The sequence below is a fragment of the Balaenoptera acutorostrata genome, chromosome 12, assembly GCF_949987535.1.
Source record: "Balaenoptera acutorostrata chromosome 12, mBalAcu1.1, whole genome shotgun sequence".
In the NCBI taxonomy this organism is placed as follows: Eukaryota; Metazoa; Chordata; class Mammalia; order Artiodactyla; family Balaenopteridae; genus Balaenoptera; species Balaenoptera acutorostrata.
The window spans coordinates 57913721-57929369 of record NC_080075.1 but is presented as its reverse complement, the minus strand read 5'-3'; the positions used below and the strand labels follow the sequence as shown (position 1 = coordinate 57929369).

General features: G+C 39.3%; 1 protein-coding gene across 1 annotated transcript in view; it reads right to left on the bottom strand.

Annotated features, from left to right (window-relative positions):
- Window positions 1–10703: 10703 nt before the first annotated feature.
- LRPPRC (leucine rich pentatricopeptide repeat containing) overlaps window positions 10704–15649 on the bottom strand; it is a 112071-nt gene continuing 107125 nt past the window's right edge. Inside the window, exons 36-38 of the mRNA XM_007190096.2 lie at window positions 14473–14557; window positions 12743–12885; window positions 10704–10863 (exon numbers count right to left, since the gene is read on the bottom strand). Of these exons, the coding sequence (XP_007190158.2) occupies window positions 10807–10863; window positions 12743–12885; window positions 14473–14557 (285 nt within the window). The 3' untranslated portion in view covers window positions 10704–10806. The remainder of the gene's footprint in view (window positions 10864–12742; window positions 12886–14472; window positions 14558–15649) is intronic.

Below are 15649 nucleotides of genomic sequence, written 5' to 3'. Positions count from 1 at the left end.
AAAGCAGGCAGGGAATGATCCCCAAAGGAAAACCAGAGTCTGGAACCAAAGGAAGGGGGAAGGTGGATGTTTAAGAGGCAAAGAGTGAATGTTCTCCATAGGTTTCCTAGGCCCTTGCTACTTTGAGTGCGGTCGCTGGGCCAGCAGCATGGGTGTTGCCTGGGAGCTGGTTAGACTGACAGAATCTCAGGCCCCACCGAGACCCACTGAATCAGAATCTGCGTTTTAAAAAGATCCCCAGGAGATTAGAATGCACATTCAGACTTGAAGAGCAGTGCTAGCACACTTCCCTTATACAATACAACCATCAAACTTGGGATATTCATGTGGTGAAACTGTAACACTGCACATGTGTCACTTTTATATCGCCACCATCCAAAGGGCAGACATCATTCAAGACTCACTTACTTTGGCTATTTTGACTATTGTGAGTCTTGAATGATGTCTGCCCTTTGGATGGTGGTGATGTAAAAGTAACACATGTGCAGTGTTACAGTGCCAAAGCAATCTTGAAAAAGAAAAACAGAGCTGGAGGAATCAGGCTCCCTGACTTCAAACTATACTACAAAGCTACAATAATCAAGACAGTATGGTACTGGCACAAAAACAGAAATATAGATCAATGGTACAGGATAGAAAGCCCAAAGATAAACCCACACATAGTCACCTAATTTATGACAAAGGAGGCAAGAACATACAATGGAAAAAAGACAGCCTCTTCAGTAAGTGGTGCTGGGAAAACTGGACAGCTACATGTAAAAGAATGAAATTAGAACACTCCCTAACACCATACACAAAAATAAACTCCAAATGGACGAAAGACCTAAATGTAAGATCAGAAACTGTAAAACTCTTAGAGGAAAACATAGGAAAAAGACTCTGACATAAACCACAGCAAGATCTTTTTTGACCCACCTCCTAGAGTAATGAAAATAAAAACAAAAATAAACAAATGGGACCTATTGAAACTTAAAAGCTTTTGCACAGCAAAGGAAACCATAAATGAGACAAAAAGACAACCCTCAGAATGGGAGAAAATATTTGCAAATGAAACAACAGACAAAGGATTAATCTCCAAAATATACAAACAGCTCATGGAGCTCAATATCAAAAAAACGAACAACCCAGTTAAAAAATGGGCTGAAGACCTAAATAGACATTTCACCAAAGAAGACATACAGATGGCCAAAAGGCACATGAAAAGATGCTCAACATCATGAATTATTAGAGAAATGCAAATCAAAACTACAATGAGATATCACCTTACACCAGTCAGAATGGCCATTATCAAAAAATCTAGAAACAATAAATGCTGGAGAGGGTGTGGAGAAAAGGGAACCCTTTTGCACTGTTGGTGGGAATGTAAATTGATACAGCCACTATGGAGAACAGTATGGAGGTTCCTTAAAAAACTAAAAATAGAACTACCATATGATCCAACAATCCCACTACTGGGTATATACCCTGAGAAAACCATAATTCAAAAAGAGACGTGTACCACAATGTTCATTGCAGCACTGTTTACAATAGCCCGGACATGGAAGCAACCTTAGTGTCCACCGACAGATGAATGGATAAAGAAGATGTGGCACGTATATACAATGGACTATTACTCAGCCATAAAAAGAAACGAAATTGAGTTATTTGTAGTGAGGTGGATGGACCTAGAGTGTGTCATACAGAGTGAAGTAAGTCAGAAAGAGAAAAACAAATACTGTATGCTAACACATATATATGGAATCTAAAAAAAAAAAAAAAGGTACTGATGAGCCTAGTGGCAGGGCAGGAATAAAGACATAGACATAGACAATAGAGTTGGGGACATGGTGGGGAGGGGGAAGCTGGAGCAAAGTGAGAATAGCATCGATATATACACACTACCAAGTGTAAAATAGATAGCTAGTGGGAAGCAGCAACATAGCACAGGGAGATCAACTCAGTGTTTTGCAACGACCTAGAGGGGTGGGAGAGGGAGGATGAGAGGGAGGCTCAAGAGGGAGTAGATATGGGGATATATGTATACATATGGCTGATTCACTTTGTTGTACAACAGAAACTAACACAGTATTGTGAAGCAATTATACTCCAATCAAGATGTATTTAAAAAAAAGACTCTGTTCTGACAATGTCCTTCATAGCAAAAGGATCCAGATCAGGATCAAGCATTGGATCTAGTCATCAATTCTCTTTTAGTTTAGAATAATCATCAGCTTTCCTTAACTTCCATGACCTTGACACATGAAGATTTTGTAGAATATATCTAGATTTGGTTTGTCTGATATATTTTCATGATTAAATTCAGGTCACGCACCTCTGGCAGGAATATCACAGAAGAGATGTGCTTTTCTCATTACATCCTATCAGTGGCGCATGATTTCGATTTGTCCCAAACTGATGTTGTTCACTTTGATCACGTGATCAAAGGAGTACTTGCCAGGCTTCACCACAGTCAACGATTTTCCCTCCTTTTGTAATTAATAAGCATTTGTAGGCAGGTATTTAGAAACTGTGTAAATGGCCTATTCCTCATCACTTTCCATTAATTCATTTTAAAATTTATATCAATATCAACTTGCAGTTTCCTGGTTTCTTCCATGGTTGTAATCTTTTACCATCATTAACTTGGACGTTCAGATTGTCCCTGATGTGGCAATGGGAGCCCATTCAAGCTGGCTTCTGCCTCCTTTGACAGGTCCCCATCATTCTCTGAACACTTTCACAACAAACTGTTTCAGGCTCATCGTGTACTTTCCCAACCCCTAGTCATGGAAGCAGACATTTCTCTAAAGAATCTTGGTTCCTTTCAGTGGAAAATGGTATTTAGAAGCCAAGATCTGAGTGATAAGTATGCTCATTGGTACTGGGGCATTACTGCCCCCAGGCCCTCTCAGTGGACAAAGCTAGGGACTATATGCATGCATATATGTTTATGTGTATACGTGTGTATGTATGTGTGTACAGACATACACACACAGACACATCTGTCCAAATTTTTATATATATAAATATATTTTTTCCCCACATTGATACATCCAATTCCAATCTACCACCACAGAGTTGAGTCTAGTTTTTTTCCCTTTTTGCAATTATAACTCCCTCCTCCAATTGTAAGAAACCTGGCTTCCACTAGCCTTAATATTTTCACTCATTTAATTAACCTCCAATATGTAACCAATCTCCCAACTCCACTGCATGCCTTCCCCCGTGTGGACACCTTGCTAAGGCTCTAACTCCCAAATCAAGTTGTCCCTAAGTCTGCAGAGGTGTCCTCCTCACCCTACTCTGGCCCACTACTCTGGGGTGAGTTCTCCCACCCCAACTCACACCCCACAGCCGCTCCCAACTACAGTGTGGTCAGCTAGTGGCTTTAGGCCTGAATGGAGAATGGAGAAGGAGGAAGAAGACTGGGTTTTTTCTTTAACTCTCCAGTGATTCCAGAGTGAAGTGAGAGTTGACAGCCACTGAGGTACATCATGTGACGTCATGAGTGTTAGAACCATTCAGTCTTTTCTTCCTTTCTTTCTTTCTCTCTCCCTCTTTTTTCCCTAGAGCAGTGGTTCTCTACCTTGGAGCTTTAACAGATGCCAATGTGGGCCCACCCCCAGAGATTGGTTCAACTGGTCTGTTTTAAAAAAAATGCTCCTCAGGGCATGTGAGGCCAAGGAGAAGAACCACTGTTCTAGAGGCGTGCACACAGTTCAGTGAGCCCTCCCTGAATTAGAAGGGTAGAGATCTGCTTCTGTGTAATTACCACAAACAGGGGTTGTGAAGAGAACATAGGAAAAACATCCTTGGACATAAATCATAGCAGTATTTTCTTAGATCAGTCTCTCAAGGCCTAAGAAATAAAAACAAAAATAAACAAATGGGACCCAATCTTTTGCACAACAAAGGAAACCATCAATAGAATGAAAAGACAACCTACAGAATGGGAGAGAATATTTGCAAATGATGCAACTGACAACGTGTTAATATCCAAAATATACAATCAGCTCATACAACTCAACGACAACAACAACAAAAAACCCAATCAAAAAAATGGGCAGAATAGTTATTTATTTCGTAAATAATGGACATTATTTACAAAAACAGGGAGCATGCTGGATTTGGTCTGAGGCTGTAGTTTGCAGACCCTTGGTCAACAGGCACATGAAAATATGCTCAACATCGCTAATTTTTAGAAAAATTCATAACAAAACTACAATGAGATAGCACCTCACACCAGTCAGAATGGCTATTATCAAAAAGTCTACAAATAATAAACGCTGAAGTGGATGTGCAGAAAAGGGAACCCTCCTGCACTGTTGGTGGAAATGTAAATCGGTGCAGCCACTGTGGAAAACAGTATGGAGGTTTCTCAAAAAACTAAAAATAGAGCTTATTTTGATCCAGCAATCCCACTCCTGGGCATATACCCAGAAAAGATAAAAACTCTAATTTGAAAAGATACATCCACTCCAACATTCATAGCAGCACTGTTTACAATAGTCAAGACATGGAAATAACCCAAGTGCCCATCAACAGACGATTGGTTTAAGAATATGTGGTGTATATGTATACACAACAGAATATTACTCAGCCATAAAAAAGAATGAAATATTGCCATTTGTGTTAGGAAACTGTTGACCAAAACCACCCACCTTGGCCAGGCACAATAATAACTGCTCTATGAGTTGTCTCACAACAGGAGGTCCTGATAAAGAACTCGGTGCTGCCACCAAAAACTAACCAGGAGAATTCAGGAGGGGCCAGTAGGAGGGAGGAGATGCCAGTCTGTAATATGTCCTGCCAAATTCCTAGAAACCCTCACAATGGAATCCATCTTGGCTGAGAGATGCACATGCCACCAGGAAGGACCCTGAGTCAGACCACATATGGGCACAAGGAAGATGATTGGCTAGAAACAACCCAGAAACTAACTCCATTACCATAAAACCTGAGACTGCGAATCACATGGCAGAGCAGTTCTCCTGGGTTTCCTTACCCTGCTGTTCTTCACCCAGGCGGCCCTTCTCAATAAAGTCTTTTGCTTTGTCAGTCCGTGTGTCTCCTCAGACAATTCACTTCCTAGTGTTATACGAGAGCCCACTCTCGGGCCTCGGAAGGGGGTCCCACTCTGGTAACATTTGCAGCAGCCCAGATGGACCTAGAGAATATCATACTAAGTTAAGTAAGTTAGACAGAGAAAGACAAACATTATATGATATCACTTACATGTGGAATCTAAAAAATAATACAAATGAACCTATATACAAAACAGAAACAGACTCATAAACATAGAAAACAAACTTATGGTTACCAAAGGGGAAGGGGGGGGTTATAAATGAGGAGTATGGGATTAGCAGATACAAACTACTACACATAAAATAGATAAGCAACAAGGATTTACTATATAGCACAGAAAACTATATGCAATATCTTGTAATAACCTCTAATGGAAAATAACCTTAAAAAAATGTATATATAAATGAATCACTTTGCTGTACACCAAAAACTAACACAATATTGTAAATCAACTATATTTCAATTGGAAAAAAAAAAAAAAAGCAGGGGCTGCAAGCTTTTCCCATTAAGGGTCAGATAGCAAATATTTCCTTTGCAGGCCATATAGTCTGTCGCAAATACCCAAGTTGGCTGTCGCAGTGTGAAGGCACCACAGACAACTCTGAAGTATGGGTGGTGTGGCTGTGTCCCAGTGAAACATTATTTATGAAAACAGGGAGCGTGCTGGACTTGGCCTGAGGCTGTAGTTTGCAGGCCCTTGGTCAACAGGTAAAGGTTTTGAAATTGGCATTTTAAGCCCTCCAATTTCAAGTTGTGCTACTGACGGGGAAATTTTAATTAAGCAGAAAATAATTACCTATATTAACTCAAATATTTCCTGAGGTGATTTTTTTTAAACGGCTTCCGTTCCTATAAAGATTATTTAAGACACAATCATGCCCTTGGTCAAGCTGATCTCCCTGGTCAGGCTCACAGAAGTAGATCTTGCACTTGTTTTCTTCTTTTCTTCCACGCTCTTGTTTTGATCCCAGATGAAACAGCTAGCAGCAGTGCTATTTAAAGCTACACCAATCCAAGTGTTAACTACAGACCTGGGGCTATAGGGGTTTCTACTGAGACGCACATTAGTCACTTGGCAGAGTTTAGCACAGCTGCCCTGAGCCACTCTCCTTTGGGTCCAGTCATGGATCTGGAGCACCAAGCAGACTCCGAGGAAGAGAGCGAGAGAGTGGGATGCTAGGATGCAGGAGTGAGGAAGCATCTTACCGGTGGATCTGTGCTTATTTGGAAAATACATCCCATGCTCATGCCTGAAAGAAAGCATCCTTATTTGCAAATAGTCTAAACTAGGTAATTCAAATCTCATCTGTCATTTGTTTTTGATAAAACAATTGGTTCTTCTAAACTGGCCAGGGGATAGAGCAATATCCCGTCTTTTTTCCATGGTCTGCCTGAGACAGCCTGGGCAGAGGCAGGCAGATGGAGCACAGCCCATTTTCTGGTGGTGGCCCGGGAACAGCCGTGCATGTGGTGTTAACAGCTAATAGTTAAAACAATGATGTTTTAAGCAGTGGGTTGAGATTTTAATACACCAGCTCAAAGGATGGATAACACTTCTCAGCTTTCCATGTAATAGTCCTCACAGTTATCGTTCGTGCGGTGGTCTAGTCTTTTCGTAAAACTGGAGGTGTTCCTTTTTCCCCCAAACTCTAAAAAGCTCTGTGGCCCCATGTTAAAAATGAAGCTTTTTGTTGATTCCACTCTTGCACTGTGCTTGTACTCAGCTTGAGGTTGTCTGATTTCATCACACATTTGAGAGCCCTCTTCCTCCTGGCAGCAAATCCGGAAATGCTAACATGTGGGCACACAGGGTTTGAAAGACTTCTCAGCTCTCAACCCCCAATATCCTAGCTCTGAGCTAAAAAGTGGCACCTCTATCTCCTATAAAGACATTTGTGTGTGAGGAAGAAACCCCCCAATGCACACAAACCATACATCTCAGAAAGAACATGCCTTGGAAAGGGGGACAGGTGATGTGCCCATTGGTTCAATCAGTGATGCTCACTGGGCACCTATCAGTGCCAGGCTGTTCTAACTGGTGGGGCTGCAGAGCACTGGGAGAGCACAAGTTCTTGGGGGAGGAAACTACAAAAACAAGTAAATAATTAAGAGAACCTCAGCAAGTGCACACAGGGGGCAGGGCTGGTGAGATCTATTCTCTAGTGAACTCTTGAAACATGGATCCCAAGAGCCAACCATTGTCCAAATGAATGTGCAGAGATGGTAGATCCTAAGTTGGTTAAGTGTTTTTTTTGCTCTACCTGGACCTGATGATGTTTATTTCATGCAAAAAAAAAAAGACAAGTGCCTATTTTGAATTTGCTAATGCAGCTATTTTATTTGTACCAAGGCTGCATAATGTGGGCTTTGTAAAGTCCACAAGCCTGAAAGCAGGATACGTTTCTATTGGAAACACTCAAGCTCATGATTGTACAACAGCAAAGCGATAAATTACCATGATTTTGTACCCCCTACAGCTACTAGTTCGACCATACTTCAGGAATGTTGCTTTCACTTACAGAAACTACAAATATTGGTTTTTCAAAAAGGCAAATATTAAGTGAATATTGTTTGCTCGAAGACATGAGAAAAAATGTGCACAGCACACACACTGCAGACAGACTGGAGAAATAAATTGTACCGGGAAGAACAATTTGCAATATAAAGCTTGCTTAATAATTTATTGGAACTTGAAAACTCAGTGATTACGCCAGGCACTGGGTATTTGATTAACTGGAAGAAAATACAGTGCTAGCTGTCCAGAGACTGTGAACACTTGTATTCATGTGAAAGGTTTTTAAAAAATATTCTTATAGTTTAGAGATTCCAATTTGACCATTAACTGGATTTTTAACTGAGTTTAGGCTGGATTCCATCGGTTTTTTTGTAACCTCATAGTAAGTACATGACTCTCAAAGTCCTGGACGTGTGATATTATCGCTGTGATTCTGGGCAACTTAACTTCCCTAAGTTCCCTTCTTAACTTCCCTAAGTTTCCTCACCGTGAATATCAGGCAAGAGGGGCACCTGACACATGGTAGAACCCACAGAACTGACCACTGACAACTCATGAATGCGCTAAGCTGGGGACACACAGACAGGAGACAAAGAACTGATCCTCAGGGAGTTTACAACCTGTGTGGTTGGTACCTGCTGCGCTTTCAAGTGGCTTCAGGTGGGCCCTGGAGAGAGAACAATTAGTATTCCGGGTGGGAGAGGGGACACTGAAGCGGCCTCCGTGAGCATGCACAAGCGAGGAACAGGAGGAAGACGGGAGTGTGCTGCAGACGGCCCTGGTGGAGTGGAGCCCCACTCATCCGTGCAGCTGTAAAATGCGCCCTCCGTCTGACACTTAACGCAAGATAAAACCCGCTCCCTTTTAAGTGTCATTCACCACACACCCAACTCTAATTCTTGCCAACTTTGTACCTCAGAGATCTCAGACTGAGTATCTGTCTGTCCTTAAAACAGATAAGCAGTGACTTCCCTGGTTCCCCCGCTCACAACCTGTACACCATTTAAAACAAGGAAATTCCGGCCATAACAGAGGCCACCACACGATTTTTAATTAAAAATTTTAAGACTCAAGTCCTTGAAATGGCTTAAAGTGGTTATATAAAAATTTAATAAGATAAAAACGAAGAAGCCCACAGGTTGCTGGAATACAATTTATTCAAAGCATTTCACATTAAAATTATTAGGTTTAAATACACGAACATACAATTACATATAAAACACTGTACCTCCCCAAAGTTTATAATGACATTTACTTTTTAGAATTAGCTGTTTGCTTATAATTTGAATCTAAAAGGTACCATTGAGTGCTGCTATAATTGTGTTTATATTTCTATTTATTTCAATTTTGCTATTAGATATTTAGAAAGCATTCGTAAGCTCACCTAGAATATACAATGATTACATGTTAAATATTTACATTCAAAACAGGAAGCCAATACAGTATTACAGATGCATGACTTGATAGTTCTTTAATGTATGTAATATATTGAATGGTCCAGCCTGCTGTTCAGAATGCTAGAAATGTTATTAAGCAGTAGAAAGCTCATCGAGGGATTTATATCTATTTCCTCTGCACTAGACCCACATTTTACCAGAGTCCATATACAAGGCTGGCTTGGAGTCACTTCATGCAAATGAGATTGTACTCTGAGCTTCCCTAAAGATAACTGGGAAGTCCAGATTATGCCCCAATGTTGTTCCTCATCTTAGAGACCTAATTCAATGACTATCAATAAAATTTAGCTCAATTATCTTATGGTTGGCATAACTACAAAATATAAAGCCTGCTTCAGTGGAAGCCCTAATGGAGTGAGGTTCATGGTAAATCAGGTAGTGTCAAAACAACACGTACAGGTCCTGCACCTACCTGAGGAGTACACAAAGGAAAGCTTTACTAAGTCTTCTAGGCTGGGACTCGGCACTGGCTGAGCCCTATTCCTTAGGTCTAACTCTACAAAACAGAGATGAAGCATGGTTGATGCCACGATGACATTTATTTTTTGGCTTCCCTCCATCAACCCTCCCTCTCATGCCATCTGCAGGCTGTAGATGCAGAATGGTTGATCCCACAAGACACAGGTTAGCGGCATACAGGGTGAGGCTGGCTTACTCCCCAAGGCAAGGTCTCCCTTCACGTAAATGGTGGGAACCAAGTAATCTAACTGAAACCAAAACAGTAGCTAATCACCGATTTCAAATGAACAAGGGATACACCAAAGTGGGGATAACTCTCAACAAAGCATTTTCAACTTCTTAAATAATATAATCCCCAAATAGGTTAACATTACATTAAGATGGTAAACTGTCTTGACTACCCATCTTAAATTCTTTTATAGTAACTATTTACAGTATAGATCTTAACAGGCATGAAGGCCAATTTGAGGATAACTTTGATAAAACTGAATTCAAACAGAGGTTTCACTCCTTCATATACTTACTCACATGTTCACTGATATGCAGTATGAAGTAACAAGTCCAGTGTAGGGTGTAGCTTGTGCTGATGAAGACCTGAAACCAAGATGAAGGAAATGCATTGCTCTTACTTCATGATCAAACTCACACTCAGATGCAGTTTTGGAGACTCCAGTGAACAGAGGTTTGTGGGAGCCTCCGTGGTAGAAGGGAAGGCATGGAGGGAGCACCCTGACCAAACAAGTCTCTTTGAGTCTTAGCTTCTCACTGGGAAATGAAGAGTGCTGGATTTGATGACTCCTGGGATGCCTTCTGGCGCCAACATTTTACAAAACTGGAAAAGTACGCAGGGCTTTACAGTAATAAAGAATTGTTACTTCATAGAATATTAAGCATTAGAAAGCCCACTAAGCATCATTTTGTCCAGCTCCAAAATTTTTCAGATAAACAATATTGACAAGCAAGTCTTAACTAAAGGAACAATCTTTTTATGAAAATAATAAATGAAATAGAGCTGGGAATCTGAAAAGTCAAATGGGAGAAGAACCTTGAAAAACTATGGCTTTTTACACCAGGAGCCTCAAGGAAAATGCCACAGACCTACATTGTAGGCAAAACCCAAAGAAGTCTAGTGACTTAGTATACACAGTTATTGTCAATAAGATGTTGATTATCATATATTATGAATAAATAAAAGTACATAAACAAAGTAACTTTTCATTTGTTTATTCTGTCCTCTCAAATACATTTAAAAAGTAACATTTTAGACACAGAATCACAAATACACACAAAATAAAGTAGTGCCGGCTTGCTTCACAAAGGGTTTTCCTTTGACTCCTTTAGCTGCTTTGCATAAAATTCAAAGCTTTCCTGTAGAGAAAAAAAAAAAGGAAGGGAAGTTACAGATAAAAGTTACCAGCAAGAGGTGATGGTACAAAACTTAAAAACATAAAGTACTGCAAACTGGTAGCAAAGACTGCTGGGCCCACAGCAGCTGCCCTCTCCTCAAGCTTCAGCACTCCTCTGTTTCACGAAATCACCAGTTCAAGGGCCCCCAACTGAGAATTAAGGCACCAGGAGCCTCTGCTGTGTGTGTGCATGGGCAAGTGCATGCAGGTACTTACACCTGGGTATGCAAGGTCGAGGGGTTTGAAATAAACATGTTTTAGTGACTTTCAGTTCAATGAAACAATAAAAAGGAATTTTGCACGCATGATTTCTCTTATTAAACGAAGCAAAGTAAAACAAAATTTCCTAGGCAACCTACTGAATGGGAGAAAATATTTGTAAACATATATAGCTGATAAGGGGTTAATAGTCAAAATATACAAAGAATTTATATAACTCAATAGCAACAGGGGAACTGAACAGACATGTGGCCAAAGAGGAACTACAGATGGCCAACAGGTACACGTAAAGTTGCTCAACATCACTGATAATCAGGGAAATACAAATAAAAAACACAGTGAGATATCACTTCACACCTGTTAGAATATCTATTATCAAAAAGACTAGGAATAACAAATGTTGGCGAAGATATGGAGAAAAAGGAGCCCTTGTGCACTGTTGGTGGGAATGTAAATGGTGCAGCCACTACGGAGAACAGTATGGAGGTTCCTCGAAAAATTAAAAATAAAACTAACATATGATCTAGCAATTCCACTTTTGGGTATTCATCCAAAGAAAATGAAAACACTAATTCAAAAAAGATATATGCTCCCCCAGGTTCACTGCAGCATTTACAATAGCCAAGACATGGAAACAATCTAAATGTCCATCGATGGATGAAGAATAAAGAAAATGTCACACACACACACACACGAATATTATCCAGCCGTAAAAAGAATGAAATCTTGTCATCTGCAACATGGATGGACCTTGATGGTATTATGCTAAGTGAAATATGTCAGACAGAAGAAGATAAACACTGTATGATCTCACTTACATCTGGAATCTGAAAAACACAAACAAACAGAACTGAGCTCATGGATACAGAGAACAGATCAGTGGTTGCCTGAGGCCGGTGGGGGCAGGTCTGAGGAGGATGAAGATGGGTAAAGGGGTTCAAACAGCACAAATTTCCAGTTATAAAATGGGTAAGTCAAGGGGATACAATGTACAGCACGGTGACTATGGTTAATAATACTGGATTGTATATTTGAAAACAGCTGGGAGAGCAGATCTTGAAAGTTTTTATCACAAGAAAAAAATTTTTCTTTTGTGACTATGCATGGTGGCAGATGTTAACTGGGCTTATTGTGGTGATCATTCTGCTATGTATACAAATATTGAGTTATTATGTTGTATAGCTGTAACTAATATAATGTTGTCAATTATATTTCAATTAAAAAAAAATCCTAGATAAAGAAAACCCAACTTACTTAAAATGGAAATGAACAAGTAATTAACAGTGACATAATATGCTTAGCTATTGAAATACAGGCCATTAAACCCTATTTCAAGTTGAAATGAAGAGGGAACTGCCCCAAGTACATTTGATAAATTCATACCTACAGTTGAAGGTCTGAGACTGACCTTGTATTTTAAACCTCAGCCCCAGAGGGCTATGTTCTCCTGCAGCCAAACCCATGGCATGACTGTTCAGTTCCCGAAGCCCTCTCTGGAGGATCCTTCACAGAGATCTAATCCTCATGTAATTAAGTATTCAACTTATTTTTTATACATTATTATGAAGCACACACAAATCTTTAGAGGTATTTTTTTCCCCTCTTAATTAAGAAATACTCACAGGGGGTTCAGTGAAAGGGACAGACTCTCCAGCATTCTTCAGCAAAACTGCATAACGCTTTAGAAACAGATCATTCAATTTTACATCCTTCGCCGTCAAATTTTCATATAGTGCTTTAGCAGATGCGACATCACTGTCCAAGACTAGAGAAAAACATATTAATCACAGATAAAGCCAACCTATCTTCTTCTTTTCCCAAAACACTTAGCCATTCAGGGACTCCTGGATCCCTTTATCCCAAAGCAAATGGATACTTAACTACCTTCAGCATTCATAATCTACAAGCTCCGCCCTTCCTTCCCCACACCTCTCATTCAGCATCACCGGCTATGAAAGAGAAGGAAAATGACAAATACCGCTATTTTAAAGACCCATGTTAGTTAAAGTGACCACAAACTGAAGTCTTCAATCGTAAAGTAAGCACACACCATTCAATCTTCTTCTGCTTAAAACCACACTTTGAAATTAAGCTAATCCAGGGACTTCTGTGGTGAGGAGTGTGTAAAATAAATTATGTGGAAGTCTATGTCTACACCAACATCAAGATCAGCAGCTAAATAACACCGAAAGACTTTCCATATATTCTCCTATCCTAATAAGCAAAATAAGCAAATGAGGAATACAGTTAGCTACAATGACCAAAAAAAATGTTATATACATTAATATACATTAAAAAATCTACATACATCTATACAAGTTACACTAATATTTCACTTAATTGGATGATGAAGTAGCCTAGGGGCTAAGTTTAGCTGGCTTTCTACTTGTGGCTGATTTGCAAAAATTTTAATATTTTCCCTTTTACTAAAACTTCCTGATTTCCCTGCTCTTCTCCCTCCCAATTCCCAAGTAGGATTACACAATTTAATAGTAATTTTACGCTGTTTTACACTACATCATCTTAGTTATTATTTAATATCTGCCAATTCCTCAAACGAAACTTTAAGAAACTTTATGATTATAGCACTATTTTGAAATATATCATGCTCCACTCATAAAGGTAGAAAAATGGAGAATTCTGATTGCTCAGTCTGGTGTCCTGCCAACAATAAAATCGACAAAGCAACTCTTTATTTACCCATTGCCTCAAGTGAGCAAATCAGTGGGTGTCAGATGGACAGGTGATCATAATTTACACATCCTAACATTTATCTTGATTACTGGGGAAACTTTAGACTGGTTCCCTTTCATGTGTGATTGCCTGGCAATCAGGGAGGAAACTGCTTAAAAGACTAGAATTTCAGTTGTGACTGTAGGTAAAACCTTGGGGCTCACTTTTTAATTAAGGTGTTTGTTATTCCAAAGGAGTAGGTAGGCCACTGAAGGAGTAAACAGGCAAGTCACGTGGCAGTCTCAAATATGCACCCATTTTACATTGTATTGGGTTGGCCAAAAAGTTCGTTCAGGTTTTCCCGTAACATCTTGGAGAGACTGGATTGGTTCCCAATGTGTACACCCAAGTGGACTTCCAAGTCCTTCCAGGAACCTGGGATCTTACTCAACAAATCAGGGCCCCTCAAAAGATGCTCAGAGATACTTTATGTTAACACTATATGAATAATTTTATATTTTTCTTAAATAGTTTTAAAACATATCCTAAGGCTAAATAAATTCTGTACCATAAGCAATTCTCTGATATTTAGGATTACTGCCTTTGAGCTGAAGACTTAGTTGACTATATTACAAATATTTAAATCACTTAAATAATGAAGTCAGATTAAACTTATTACCATAGCTTTTCATGATGGAAGTGTATGCTTCTTCCTTTTCAGTTAATTCAGGAATCAATTCTAACAAAGACTTCACAGTTGGTGCCTAGAAAATTAAATATAGGTAACATTACCATGACTCAAAAGAACAGTGAAATAAAACACTGATATATGGACATTATACCCAAAAAACCTGACAAAAGCACAACAGAACTGCCTATTCAATTTAATGGACTATTTTCCCTTTTGTATATCTTAGTACAGTCAGCCCCCTGTATCCAGTGGGTTCTGAATCTGTGGATTCAACCAACCACGGACCAAAAAAAAAAAAAAAAAAAAAAAAAAAAATCCAGAAAGTCCAAAAAGGCAAACATTGAACTTGCTACAAATATTTACATAGCATTCACACTGTATTGGGTATTATAAGTAATCTAGAGATGATTTAAAGTATACAGGTGATGTGTGGTAGGTTATCTGCCAATACTACATCATTTTATACAGTCTCTTTGAAAGGAAAAAAAAGGACAACTAAATATTTTCTAAATGATGTTTGTTGTAAATAAATACATGAGTCAGAGATAAAAAGTGCAATTAGGTAAATTTTTTTTTAAAATGTGTTTATGTGTGGGGGAAGTATGTGAAAATTAAGGAAAACTAGACCTCCCAGAGTTGGAAACAACCTAAATGTTTCACATAAAACAAACATTACAATTGGTGCTCAGTTTAAAACCTCCTAATATGCCCAAATAAACTAAGAACAGGGTTTCTGGTGCCCACTCACCATGTAAAATCGAATCTAAAAAAAATTTTTGAAATATGCTTTTATTCTTTTTTTTTTTTTTTAAAACATCAAAAATAAGACTTGGCTCTGTTTCACACATACACACATACCTTTTAGTGTAAATAAGGTAACTGTACAAACTGAGAACATGAATCCGTGGCACATACCAGTTTTAAAGCTAACGGGTTCATCTACCTCATGGTTTCCACCTGAGCCACCTGACAGGAGACACTCTGCAGTAGGTGTCTCCCTCAGCAGTGCTCTGCACTGTGAAACTTACCCAGTGACCCAAGCTACGGGATTTGTTTCTTACATTTCTAAGGGCCCTTCCTTGGGGCTCAATGCGTAACTACAAGGATAGAGAATTCACTGCATGAACTTGTTTTGCATTTCCAATACAACCAAGGAGCCAGAACT